This window comes from Alosa sapidissima, chromosome 8 (assembly GCF_018492685.1).
Source record: "Alosa sapidissima isolate fAloSap1 chromosome 8, fAloSap1.pri, whole genome shotgun sequence".
In the NCBI taxonomy this organism is placed as follows: domain Eukaryota; kingdom Metazoa; phylum Chordata; class Actinopteri; order Clupeiformes; family Clupeidae; genus Alosa; species Alosa sapidissima.
The window spans coordinates 1,328,705-1,342,695 of NC_055964.1; the positions used below are offsets into that span (position 1 = coordinate 1,328,705).

Here is a 13,991-nt window from a genome sequence, read left to right on the forward strand (position 1 = left end):
TCGCGATTGGAAGCTCCTGTTTAACGTGAAATGCCCCAAAAAGGGTTTGTGAATAGGTCTTAGTGAGTTAGGAGTCCTCTTGACTTCTTTTAAGCTGTCCCAGACTTAGGTGCTACTTTTAGGTCTAAAATGCTTCGTGAATTACTTTAGTGAAAAAAATTAGGAGTCCTAAAGTTAGGAGTGACACGCCCATTATTTTTAGGAGTTGCTCCTAAATTCGCCAGTTAGGAGCTACTTTTAGCCTTAAAATTCTTTGTGAATACGGCCCCTGAGCTGTACTGTTTGGAAATTAAGATTCTAACCTAAGTTCTGTCTAAAACTGATTGTCTGAAGGGCTGACTATTTTATTCTTCAGTCTATATCACCATCAAGTGTAAACTGTTACCATTAACTGAGATCTCTAGCTGTTGCTGCCTGTTCCGAATTACCACTGGTAAATATCTAAATATATTTTGGTTTCAACCATGTAGAATGGTTGTTAAGTGTTCATTAGTGTATTCTGAGTATCATCCTGTAGTTGTTTCTACTGTACTATATTAAAACAAAGGATATTGATCAATATTGAATTAACAATTTATTTATACTGACTGTAATATATTCTAAGCTAACATCTAACCTAGTAAGTGGTTTTCAAGATACTGTCTATGTAATATAAGTATAGTAAGTATATATACTCTTTTGATCCCGTGAGGGAAATTTGGTCTCTGCATTTATCCCAATCCGTGAATTAGTGAAACACACTCAGCACACAGTGAACACACAGTAAGGTGAAGCACACACTAATCCCAGCGCAGTGAGCTGCCTGCAACAACAGTGGCACTCGGGTTTAGGTGCCTTGCTCAAGTGCACTTCAGCCGTGCCTACTGGTCAGGGTTCGAACCAGCAACCCTCCGGTTACAAGTCCGAAGCACTAACCAGTAGGCCACGGCTGCCCCTAATCTCAATAATCATACTGTAAGTAATTTGTATTTTAATACAATGTTTTACACAGCAGCCTTATTGCATTTACATGCAATGGTAATTCCTTCCTTTGAATTACATTTTCTAGTTATTATTATTATTACCAACTGTCCCCCTACCAGCTCCTCTCGACACAGAGAAAAGGCTCCACTTCAGTTATGACACCATGCTGGCCCGCATGCGTTTGGCTCACCGCCCTTAGCTAATCCAATGGGGCTCAATTAACTAGAGATGCACCGATATGGAATTTTAGTGTCGATAACGATAACCGATATTTATTGGTTTGTTGTGGCCGATACCGATACGATATTGTGAATTGTGAAAAGTGATTTGGGGTATCATTTAATTGCAGTAATTTGTCCTACCACCAATGATGGACAGAACTCATAATAGTCCTCAATGGTACAGCAGTCAACAAAATAGCAGTAGCCTAGCCCTACAGTGGGCGTTGCTTTTAAATGGCCACTTCAGTCGCGCATTACGCGGCGTGAAGCTGCGTGAAACTTTAGTACCACTTTCAGTCACTGTGCGTCACTCTGCCACTGTACATCGCTCTGTCAGTAGCCTGCCTGCCGCCCCTTCTGAAAAAGCAGGAGGCTACCGTTAAACATAATTGTTGCCTAGAGGAATCCCAGCCTACGAATTCAATAACAAAATAAATCATGCATAATTAAACATTACCTCGATTTAGGCTACTTGGGTATGCCTTAAGGCTTGACTACACGGTGGTAACGAAAATCGAAATCTGCTTTTGTTAGCCTACCGGTGCCGCTCCACAAAACGAAAAAATATCTTAATTTGCTGTCTAGGCTACGTTATTGTCAGTGTTGGGGGTAACGCAACTACGGAAATCAAAACAGTGTCTTGTGTGATAATTGAGCCAGTAGAGAAATAACTGTTCAGAAGTAATCTGTAGCCTTGGGTACAGGCAGAAAACAATGTTGTTGGCGATTTAATACTATCTAGCGACGTTTTTAACAGGCTACGCAATAGAGGCTTAGACAACTATGACCACGTTTTGGTTTCGTAAATTAATTTGCCCTACTTCTTGACTGCAATGTAGTCAATTGACTGCTTGACATGTCATTTTTATTTTTCTGTACAATAAACAAATACATCTGCTTTATGCCGCATAATTACATTCATATTTGGCTGACTTCTGCAGACGCGCAAAAAAACACTGCCACTTCCCTCCCCATATTCCAAGATTAAGATAGTAGCCTATACAAAAAATACTTCATACTATTATAAAAATTCGTTAAAAAAGGGAAAGCACTGCTCATTGCAAAATGCAGAATGCAGAACCTTTAAAGGTAAACAGGCCTATAACTTGACTAAAACCGGCCTATAACTTGACTAAAACCGTGCAAAACTGGAGGTACACCTGTTATCTGAGCAGTCTGTATGTCCTCATTTTGAGAATGCGAGGATGATATGAGCCTGTTGCATTTCGTTAGATGTCCGAGTCACGCATAATGTTTGAAAACCACTGGCTCATAATCACAATAATTTAACACACGACAGTTGGATACTTCATCATGTTCCCATACATTTTGGTGAGTAGCATAGCGATTGTTAAAAACAATAAAGTATGGCTCTCCGTTTGGGACATCGAAAACGTATATTTTTAATAGGGTAGACTACCGTCGGAGATGCTGACTTGCAAAGGCCTCGGGAGTAATTAATAAATTTAGGCTACTTGGGTATGGCTTAAGGCTTGACTACACGGTGGTAACGGAAATCGAAATTTGCTGTCTACATTATTGTCAGTGTTGGTTTAACGCAACTACGCAAATCAAAACAGTGCGTGATAATTGAGCCAGTAGAGAAATAACTGTTCCGAATTAATCTGTAGCCTTGGGTAGGCTTCTGCGACGTTTTTAACAGGCTACGCTATAGAGGCTTAGACAACTATGATGAATTTTGGTTTCGTAAATTAATTTGCCCTACTTCTTGACTGCAATGTAGTCAATTGACTGCTTGACATGTCATTTTTATTTTTCTGTACAATAAACAAATACATCTGCTTTATGCCGCAGAATTACATTCATATTTGGAACTTACATAGTCCAATGCATCGTTACACTACGTTAGTGTTTCCCAAAACCATAGTAGCAACGAACGTTCGCAACCACTATCGTAAAGTTGTGTAGTTACAACTACACCTCTCGACCTGTGGTAGAACACTCTAAGAAATGGAAGTACCAGTGTGTACCTAAGTCGGTACAAATGCTTGTCGCTGGGGCAGTACCCTTTTGAAGTACAATACTGTACCCATGAATGCAGGTACATTTGTGTACCCTAGCCATCTGTACCCATCAAGGTACACTTGTGTACCTGCAATGACTAAAATGTACCTGTATATATCATTATCACATAGTACCCTTAAAAGGTACTATTCTGTACTTTAAGGGTACAACCCCAGTGAAAATTTAAGGTGGTATAACTAAAATATATGCACAACCAATAAGTACATTTAAATGTTTATTCTGGGGGGATATTACACACAATACTTCACATGAATACAGGTACAATAAATGTTAACATGTTCATATTAAAAACACATTCATATCAAAACATCAAAGTATCTTATATCCATATCAATATACATATTCACGTAAAACATGTTATGACTCAATGTTATGACTCAATGTAAGTGTAAATAATAAAACACTTTGGTTTACAATATTTTGCCTGAGTAGCCACATTGTGTTTATACGCAGAAGGAAAAAAATATATTAATTTGCACGATAGCACTAATAACACCTTTATATGATCTATAAAATACCAATATTTGAGTTAGTAATTACTCCAACAAACCTTGTATGCTTTCAAGTTCATGTTAATACTCGTGTATGAGTGATGAAAATATAGTATCTGCTTGCCATAACCATTACACGTTGCAAAATTAACAAAGTCCTTGCAGTAACTTAGTAGCTATGATCTTAGATCTCATTCACAGTGCATACACCATAGAATTGAGTGAACGATATGTGTGATGTAATGAGTCATATAGCAACATTTTAGAGTAGTATCTCAGAACACAATGTGCAAGCCTTTGGGAAATATTAGCAAGCCTGTAAAAATGTACAATATATTGTTACAATATTCATTACCTCACCAATAAATCAATCAATCAGAAAATACACTCCAATCCTTCCAATCATGAGGCGAGCCATTAAAAAGGCAAGAGTCTCAAAAGGCACCAAAGTTAAATTTCAAAAACTGGCAGAAATCCAACATATTCTTCAGGAGAGTGTGCTAAGTAAAGGTCAACAGCAGTGGAGGCTGCTGTTTTCCCCCTCTTCAACTTCTGTTCCTCTGCATATATCCACTTTGACCTAGACTGGAACCTTACTTGAGCTACAGGATGTACACATATTTTCAATAGCAGTGGTAGCCTCACCAATGCCAGCAGGGGTTTTACATCTGTTGGAAGCAAAATGCAAACACAAACCTCAGAATAAGATTTTTTTCAACCACACAAATAAATAGCCTCAGACAGATTGTGTAAAATACCTTGTCTAATACATGTATGTAACTATATCAATCTGCTCACCTGGCATAGATCAGCGCTGAGTCATTACAAGTTCCATGGACCGGCTGACTCTCCCAAACTTCTCCTTACTCCTTTTCACCGGATCTTCATGAACGAAAGCTGCGTAATCCACTATGTGTTTGAGAGACAAATGCCATGCAATAGAATAATATAATTAAACAAAATGACACAACAATGAAATAGCACAAAGATAATCTTAACCAATATATAAATTGCTATTGGACAAAAAAAAAAATCTGAAAGTTGTCTGTATTATTATAATTTGCATAATTTATTATGCAATACTTTTCTATATGTATTTAACATCAATAAGAAAAATACCATTACAAAAAAACCACCAAGTTGGGTAACTTACATAGCCATTAGATCCTTTAGGAAAGGTAAGCTTACTTCCAAGTGGCCATATTCTGCCTTGGTGGGTATCTGTGAGAAGGATTAACGTTAGATTTACGTTAGACCATTATCAAGCTCTGAGTAACTTTATAACATTATAGAATGGTTCTGAGTTGCTCCCTCTAGCTTCTAACTAGATAAGCAATGACAAACAGGATGTTCTGGTGAACATAGGCAACTCAACTAATTCATTTTCACCTAAACAAAATGACAGTGTTGAGAGTGATCATGCTTACTGCATGTATGCACATACCAGGCTTCTTTCACCTGCACTACCGTTGATATTAAACCAGCCTTTCAGGGAAGTTAGCAAATATGTATGGCTAACAGTGCTAGGATATGCTCATATATCTATGGGCTAAGCTAGTTAGGATAATGATTGCTAGTGAAAGTTGGCTTCCACAAAAACGTAACATTGACATAGATACACATGCATTATTGAAGGAGTTTGAACTCCATTTAAAAATATCTGAATTCATAGCTAACCTAGGCTAAGTTTCTAGCGAATGCTAATGTTAGCCTTTAAGCCAACAATTTGACTCCATTACTGTAACAGTAGGCTATTTACAATTTACAAACCGAATTTCGATAAATTGCAACTACACCTTACCTCTGAATAGCTTTGCCTCCTCTTCCACAAAGATTATTCCATCCTGCACATGTGTTTTCTCACACCAAGCTCCTCACTGAAAGTTGCTCCATTTCTTGGTGTGTGAAATGAACAAAGTTAAGGGAATAAAAAATAAAAAATAACGGTTGCTCCCGTCCCGAATCTCCTCCCCCAACAACTTTTGAGTGACAGGCCATGTATTTTTTGTACCCTTAGGTACAAATATGGTCCCTTTGCGAAAAGGTACATTAATGATCCAGGAACGGTACATATTAGTACTTTAGGGGCTCAATTTTGTTCCCTTTAAGGTACAGGGTCAAAAGTTGTACCTAAAAGAACAAAAATGTACCCCAACCGTACCCCTATTTTTGAGAGTGAATGCTAGTAGAAGCATAGTTCCAGGGATCTTCATGTCAAAGACGTCACTGACGCCAGTTATTTGTTTGCAAATGAATAATTATAAATATATTTAGGTTTCTAATTGATATTTACAATTCTAACCACCATACATCCATATTTTAAATTGCCCAAGGCAGAAAATACATAAATTAAAAGTCAATTTGCAGCCATGTGCACATAAGTAAAAGTCACACACCTGCAGATAATAATAAGGTGGTGCGCACTTTTTGACGAGTCAGCTGAGAATATGTAGCCTTTGATTTTCATGGAGGGGGGGTCCTTGTTAGTTTACGCAAACCAAGCCAAGAAGGCTGATTCTGATTTTGATATGATCTGCACAAAAGATAAACTTAGGTAAACAACGATGTCAATATTGTTGTCAAAATCTTAACCCAGATTCGAACTCTTGGACAGGGGACTGGTAACTGCTGTGCAACGGCGGCTGTCATCTGCCGGCCTTAACGCGATGCGCCACAGAAGTATGTGCAGGTGCCCATTTACGTGCTACTAAACATCATTAACCACCTTAGTCCAGACTACTGAAGTTTGGAAACTATCATGGTCCAAACTTACAGTACTATGTAAGTACGACAGTTTTGGGAAACAGTCGTAACTTACATGTTAGTAAGTTGAACGATGCATGTTAGTAAAAAGCTAACCTCTGTAGTTGTATGGGAAACGCACCCCAGATCAGCTTGTAGGCCATTAGCAATCTGTTTATTTTATTTTATGAAGCCTACACAGTAGATCACATGCCACATTCTCACTTTCAATAGACAGATGCAATAGCCATTGGTCAAGTATTGAGTATAAAGCAATTAAGATGGTACCCTATACAAAAAGTACTTCATACTATCATAAAAATTAGTTAAAACGAATAGCATTTTGCAACTTGACAAAACACTGGATTAAATAATATAAGGCACAGGAGAAAACGTGTACATCCATTGGCCCGTGGGGAGATCACATGCCAGTTGCCTCTCCCTTCAGTGCTATGACTCGTTCGGCTGTGAGCTTGTTTCGCCAAAAAAAAAAACTATTGTAGATATCAATGCGTCTTTGTTCATGGGTTTGGCCTCACAGCAGAGGCTTAGACAACTATGACCCACGCCTTAATACCACCCGAGGCCCCTGGGCTATATGTTTTTTAAGCCCCCCCGCCCGCAAATAATTATGATTAAATGATACCCGGCCCGCGATCTGACCCGACACATAGCGTGCGCTTTTGGTTAACATGCAGTGTAGCCTATCATTATTCAGCCTATGTAAAACCTTTACATAAACAGGAACAGAAAGCCCTCGAATCACGTCAGCCTACCCATGGCATCGCTTATCAAAAAGGCTGCTGCACGAAAACAAGCGTTGAACTTTTACAGCACTGGCTGTAGGCTAAGTTAAAAGATGGGTACACATATGGACGTTTAAAAGCTTTTCAAAAGTGCATGCGTTTGTCATGTCGGGGGGTTCCCCAGGAGTTTTTTGAAATTTTGTCTACTTAACACACCAGTTTAACGCAGTTTGGGAGGGACAGAAATACTTTTAGCCTACAGAACAAGCTGGCTCATGTGACGTGAACATGGCTACCTTATGCATTATCACTACACTACATGGAGACATATCTCACGTTAACAATGGAGAAAACATAGACTATTATATGTGCGAATGGGTTAGCACACAAATTTCTTTGCGCCACAGCCCATGTTATGCGTTCACTCCAATGAGACAAGTGAAATGCATGTTTTTAAAGCCGTTTCATTTCCAGGCTATTTGCTACTATATTTACCTGCTATGCCTTCGGTTTTCATGGACAGTTACAGGAATCCACGTCATTCGTTTATCGTTGCTTCAATCCTACCCACGTTATCTCCAGAGTTTGTATGATAAGTTTGTGAGTCAGTTTCAGCCTCTCCTCTAGCTCCTCGCCCGTTGGGATTTATTATGTTTTGTTACATTTTGCTACACTTTAGAATTGGAGAAGACAAAGGGGGCCTCTGCATGGATGTAATTGTAGAGCAGTACGATGTGCTCAATTATTTAGGATAGCTCCAGAGTAGGCTACAGAGTGACGCCGCGAATACGGACACGCCGTTTATTATTATTGATTATCATTATTATTATTAGGAGGCCCCTCATTGGTCGAGGCCCCTGGGCTGAAGCCCAGGTAAGCCCCTGCATTAAGGCGCCAGTGCCCCTGCCCCCCAGCCAACGTGAATCGGGCGGTCAGTTAATAGGCCTATCGTGAAGATTTGTATTGCCATTTAAGGCACGAGCGCATCTGTGAGGCCAAGCCTCACCAAGTAGCCCGTTTGTTTACAACTAACATTACATTTAATTAAACTGCTTATTGGCTATGCCGAAATAGTTTCAACATTTTGAATATCAGTGTCGGGTGAATTAGGAAATGCCTTATGGCTGAAAGCTGCTTGGGATCCCCCCTGTCAAGCAATAACCATACAAAAAGTTAAAAACAGATGACATGATGCGCGTCACTGACATAATGAGCAAATAATATAGCCTAGATATTCCAATATATTCGAATACATGTGTTTATTTTAGAGGGGATATTCGAACGTCATTTTTGAGCAATTTTGACAGCCCTAGTCCACTGTAGGCTACGCCAATCGTCTATTAACACCTTCCACCTAACCCCGGTGAGTGGGGGTCGCTATAATGCGTGTGAAATAGCACCATTGAGTAGCCTATGCGAAATAGCCTTAAAATCGTTCCGGTGTTGTGTGACTTCTGGTTTCTCCACCTACTGGTTTCCTTGCACGTGCATGCGCTGCAGCAGTTGTCAGACATTCACAAACAAGTTATTTTAAGCGGTTTGAAGTCGCTTTTCATACGCCATGAGCGCTCGGCTACATTACAGCCACTCGGACAAAAGACATGTAAAAAATATATGTTTTGAAAACTAGCATTAAACTGGATTCGATCCCGCAAAAGCAACACACACGTGACTCTCTCCATCCTGATTCCCTACTCTTTGAGCCAACTAATATGTTACGCGAATCAATTAACTATTGTAGGCTACCATTAATTAATAACGTAGGCAACACTCATCTACAACAACTGGTTACCTTGGGCTGCTACAGTCGTCAGTGCACTGTGCACAGTAGGCCTATGCTACTCTTTGTGGTTGATCAAGTAAAAATAGATGTAAGATGTATTTGGTGATGACGTTATTGTAGGCCTAGTAGACCTAAACTCTGAGAAATTAAATGGTACGAGAAACGATCTACATAGCGCACCAGACCGCGATGATTCAAGGGTTGAATGAAGGGAGTTCGCAAAAAATAGTGTATTTTTCAAGTCAATAAACATTCTTAATTTTCAAATGTCTTTGTCAGGGAACATCTGACTTTTAAAAACCATAGGCCTGAAAATGGACTAGGTCCGAAACGCCTGTTGCTCCAGTTTTAGCCTCTGACTTCTTTTGTAACTTTTCGGCCTTGTTTCATTACCTTAAGTGATCACTACTTTTTGGGAGCCGACGCACCAAGCAATACACGGGTCAAAAGTGTAGGCGCAGGCGCCGACCTTGCTGGTTTTTCCCAATTCACTTTTCACATGTTTTTTTTTAATAGGAATATTATCGGTTATCTTATTGGTAACAGCCACAACAGACCGATAAATACACTGCAAAAACTGCTTATCTAACAAAATCTAACCAAGTGTTATTAATCTTATATCAAGATAAAAAAAACTAGTTGGTATTGTTTTCAGTATAAAGACTTACCTAGCGCTTTTTTATGAAATCATTTGACTTAATTTAAAAAAAAAAAAGACTTATTTTAAGACATCTCATCTTGAAAACAAGCAAATTTGTCTGCCAGTGCGTTAAACAAATTTGTCCTAAAAACAAGCAAATTTGTATGGCAGTGCGTTGAGCAAATTTGTCTTGATAAGACTCCTTAAAATAAGTTAAAGCCTTCTTAAATTTAGTCAAAATGATCTTTTGAGAGGGCGCTAGGTAAGTCTTCATACTAAAAACAATACCAAATAGATTTTTTAATCTTAATATAAGATCAATAACACTTGGTTAGAATTCTTTTTTTGCAGTGTACCGGTTATTGCTACAGTAAGGTACGATTTGTAGGATTGTTACCGAACATTCTGTAGGCCAAAATCAAAACACTGGTGAACGTTCTCAATAATACCAGACGCGAGCCTCTTCTGGGTTGCCAGATGTAATGAAGACTTAGCTAATAACGTTAGTTGACCTGCAGCTGCTTTAACGTTTCTCCAACTATGACCCAGCTACACATTACGGAAGCAGTGAAAACAAAAAATACCTCTCTAACCAATGTAACATATTTAGCTGAAGTTAGCGATGCAGATGAAGTTTAGCCTAGGCTACCTGTTGTGGAGAAATATGGCCAGCTCTGCGTCAGTCTTGATATTCTTCGTTTGACGAAGACGTCACCATCTCAGGAAGCTCCTCCGATGTCCACTTAGGCCTAATTTGTTTCTTGTTTTAATTTCCTGCCTCTCGTAGGCGTTCATGACTACAACTGACAGCTGTTGACACTTGGCCTTTGCTAATTTGGCAACCCAAATAGGAGGACGCACTAGCCCATTATTAATACGCTATTCTAGAATTAATCGTTCAAAACATAAACGAAAATTCCAAGAGATTCCGCCCCGTAACTCATTTTTTTTCATGGGTTTTACGGGGTTTTACGGGTTAGAGTAATGTTGTCAAATAAGCCATTACTTCAATTCATCGTGTTTCCTTACTCTCTGACAACATATGGTGATCATTTTTGGAATGGTTACAGTTTATTTTCCATTATTTCCTATATACTAGACCTTTAAACTTCCTTATCAGTGCATCTCTACAACCAACATGAATAGCCTAGCAACCAGTATACAGTAGCAGCTTCTTTAATTAGCATAGCAACCACCATGTCTATCTTGGTAACACCTTAGTAACTATCTCTACATTATCTGATTTAACTATACATGATATTTTATATCACCATTTTTGCATTTTTATTCACTGGTAAGTTAATTCCTTGAAATTGCATTTCTAGTTATTGTTATTATTATTATTAGTAGTAGTAGTATTATATGTGCATGTGGGACACCTAACCTTTTCAGAGCAAATCTTGATCTGGATATATGCTATATTTTCAGATATATGGATGGCTTGAAGAGCCTAGTGAACCGCTATCATTCACTGATGGATTGTCTGAATGATGCAGAGTTTTATCTACTGTCAGAACAAATCCATGAGCTCCGGAGGGTAATGCGTGCTGGATTCAAACGATTGAATTGGAATGCCCTGGGTAGTTACATTTTAGTTTGACCATACTATCTTATTCTCGGTATGCATTATATTTTAAAAAAGAATTCTGGTGATGTTTCACATAGATCTTTGTTTCTTGAGGTCAGTAGGCTAGAGGCATAGTTGATAATAACTGACAGTTGGAATAGTTGAACAGTTAAATAGTTGGATAGTTTAAATGGTTAAATTATTTAATAGGGAATTATTGTAGTGGAGACTTTTATTTTGAAACCGTTGTGGGCAGAGGAAACAGTTGAACAGGATCTGTAGTCTTAAGAGAGCCAGATTGTATGCTTAAAGCCTGAGACAGACAGTTGCTGGAGGTGGCCGGAACACTTGGCATAGGATTCTAAGTGCCCTATTGTGATGCCATAATCGCCAATGTTAAGTCTATGGGGACATTTGTAATAGTTTTTAATTAATAGTTCAAAAAGTATAAAAGTTACAAATATGAAAAATACATTCCACACCTGAGTACTATCAGTAGATAAACCCCTGAAAACAATCAGTTCTACCTATCTTGAATTACTGCAGCCAACAGCTTGAGCTGCTAGGTAAACAGTGCTGCATTGGGGGCATGAACATAAGGACTCATGAACCCCAGAGTGTACCACTGTAGCTGCCTGGCAGCTCCAGCTGTTTTTTTGTACTGACAGTACTCGGTGACCTTGAGAAAGAGATCTATGTGAAAAATCACTAGAACTCTTCTTTAAGTTTGAAAAGCCAGAAAATGACATCATGAAGTCATGTCCTCTTGTATTGGACATTTGTGTCATTTTATTTAACACATTCATTGCATTGTGGTGTTTTACAGTTATCTATTTTTCTCCCAGGTATCTCTGAATTTATTAATCGTGGCTCCCAAGCGACCTCCAAATTTGAGTCACTTGTAAACCAAATTCAGAAAAATGAAAGGGACATAGATGCAAAACTCCTCTCCATGGAGACAGCAAACCTCTTCAAATTCCCAGCCCCAGACAAAACTGGAGATCTACCAGGTTGAATATTTTAATTCAATATTCTTTCAGGAACTAGGGTAATAGGTGTTTTATATCCTCTCTGTATTGTGGATGTTATTTAATTGTATGCCATTACTATTTGATTATTGTATGCCATTGCTATTTGATTATTATTAGTATTATTTATTTATTTTATTTATTTAGGTGCTTTTGACACTTTTAGAATCAACACATGATTGCGTCATGTTTGGGGCCTGAAGGCAGAAAATTGTTGGCTCTACTGTAATGTGACCGTCATTTAAAATGCAGGACTTTCTCAATCTTATAAGGAGGGAAAGTAATCTCATCACCCTCTACTATTTTGCGTTCCTAGAGCTCAGCGGAGTTGAAGGGATTCTACATAGATCGTTTTTTAGAAATACAGTGGGTCCCAGTTAAGTTTGGACGGGTTCCTTCATGAATCACGCACCCCATTTTCTCAGCAGAAATGGCACAAACAGCAGTTGACACAAACAACCACAAGGTGTCACTTGGAAGTTCTGCCACTACTATTTTTGATGCGACTTGATTTAACTGCTTCCATGATGCAGTGAGCCATTACCAAACATATATGATAATACAATAGCGTGAGTTTATATATCTTATACCCTATTTGTCACGGTTACTTATAGATTTGATAGTGTAACGATAAGCGCATGAGACTTTCATCTGGGGCACGGGAACTTAAATTGATCACGGTAGTTTAAGCTTACACTTAAACAGACAAAACATTCTAATATGAAAATGTAGATGCAATTGTTGTAAAATTGTGCAGCTCCTTTAAGAAAGCCCTGTGCGCAGGGATGGAAAGAGAGAAAGCGAGAGGGGATGTGTGTTAGAACTTAGATGCGTGTGGAAAAAGTAGACGTGCTGTTGAGACTGGAGCGAGTCATATTCAAAAATAATGCAAAAAATAAATCCGCAGATAAAACCAATTATCCTCATTCATTGCAACCGCAACATGCCTGCTTGCCGACGTTCAAACGACAACAAAAAAGATATCAAAGCAACAAGAGGGTTGAGTCTGAATGACACGGAGTTCAGACTCATATTGCTCCTCATAACCATCTATAAAAAAAGTGTTTTTTTCTTTTCTTTTTGAGCACGTCCGAATCCCAGGACATAACGCACTGGACCTTATAATAGGCTCGTGACAGGAGAGACTGGGCTCTCCCTTCTATGAATTGAAAAAGACGTTATGCTACCTGCAAACTGGCCTATGATTTCATTGCTGAGCTTGCGGCAAAGCAAGACAATGTTTTTTCAGAGTCAGGATATGGCGAGTCAGTGTCATTTATTTGTCCAATGTTAGCCTACAGACCAGTTTCCATAGTGCACATCTTATCAACAGTTTGAATGTCATGTGTGTTTCTGCTCATTGACAAATACTGTTCAGCACAATGATTCATGCCCAATTAATTTCCCCTGTTAAAGTGTTCGCCTTTGTTACACTATTTGGTTTCGTGATGTAGCCTATGATAAACACCATATGGCCAAATATGTGACTCAGCTAATGTTATAGGCTATACAATTTCCCCTCTTAAAGACAAGCTGGTGTAGCTTATTAGACTAGTCTACTAAAATGCACCGACGGTAGCCTTGGCTATGTGTAAAGTAAGCTATCGCATGATTTCATGCACATAAGTTCATGCATCTGTCAAGTTCGCACAGGGCCTCGCACCCCCCTGCAGCTCCTCCTAAGACGGCGAGGAAAAAGTTAAAATACGCAATAAACCCGGGAAAAGTTGACAGGTTTGTTTCGGTCCCGGTGATTATTTGTGA

The 13,991-nt window shown here is 38.8% G+C and overlaps 1 protein-coding gene and 2 long non-coding RNA genes across 4 annotated transcripts in view; 2 read left to right on the plus strand and 1 right to left on the minus strand.

Annotated features, from left to right (window-relative positions):
* The window catches only part of dnah10 (dynein axonemal heavy chain 10), a 313,740-nt gene that overhangs the window by 78,766 nt on the left and 220,983 nt on the right, over window positions 1–13,991 (plus strand). For both annotated transcript variants that reach the window (XM_042101375.1, XM_042101376.1), the window contains 2 exons: window positions 11,061–11,212; window positions 12,045–12,209. In XM_042101375.1, coding sequence (XP_041957309.1) covers window positions 11,061–11,212; window positions 12,045–12,209 — 317 coding nt within the window. The remainder of the gene's footprint in view (window positions 1–11,060; window positions 11,213–12,044; window positions 12,210–13,991) is intronic.
* Window positions 3,150–4,082, plus strand: LOC121715596. Its single transcript, XR_006033641.1, has 2 exons — window positions 3,150–3,967; window positions 4,001–4,082. It is a non-coding gene; the product is annotated as an uncharacterized LOC121715596 (long non-coding RNA).
* On the minus strand, window positions 4,369–5,895 carry LOC121715592. The gene is made up of 4 exons (XR_006033638.1): window positions 5,523–5,895; window positions 4,875–4,942; window positions 4,520–4,630; window positions 4,369–4,389 (listed from the first exon to the last, which is right to left on the minus strand). It is a non-coding gene; the product is annotated as an uncharacterized LOC121715592 (long non-coding RNA).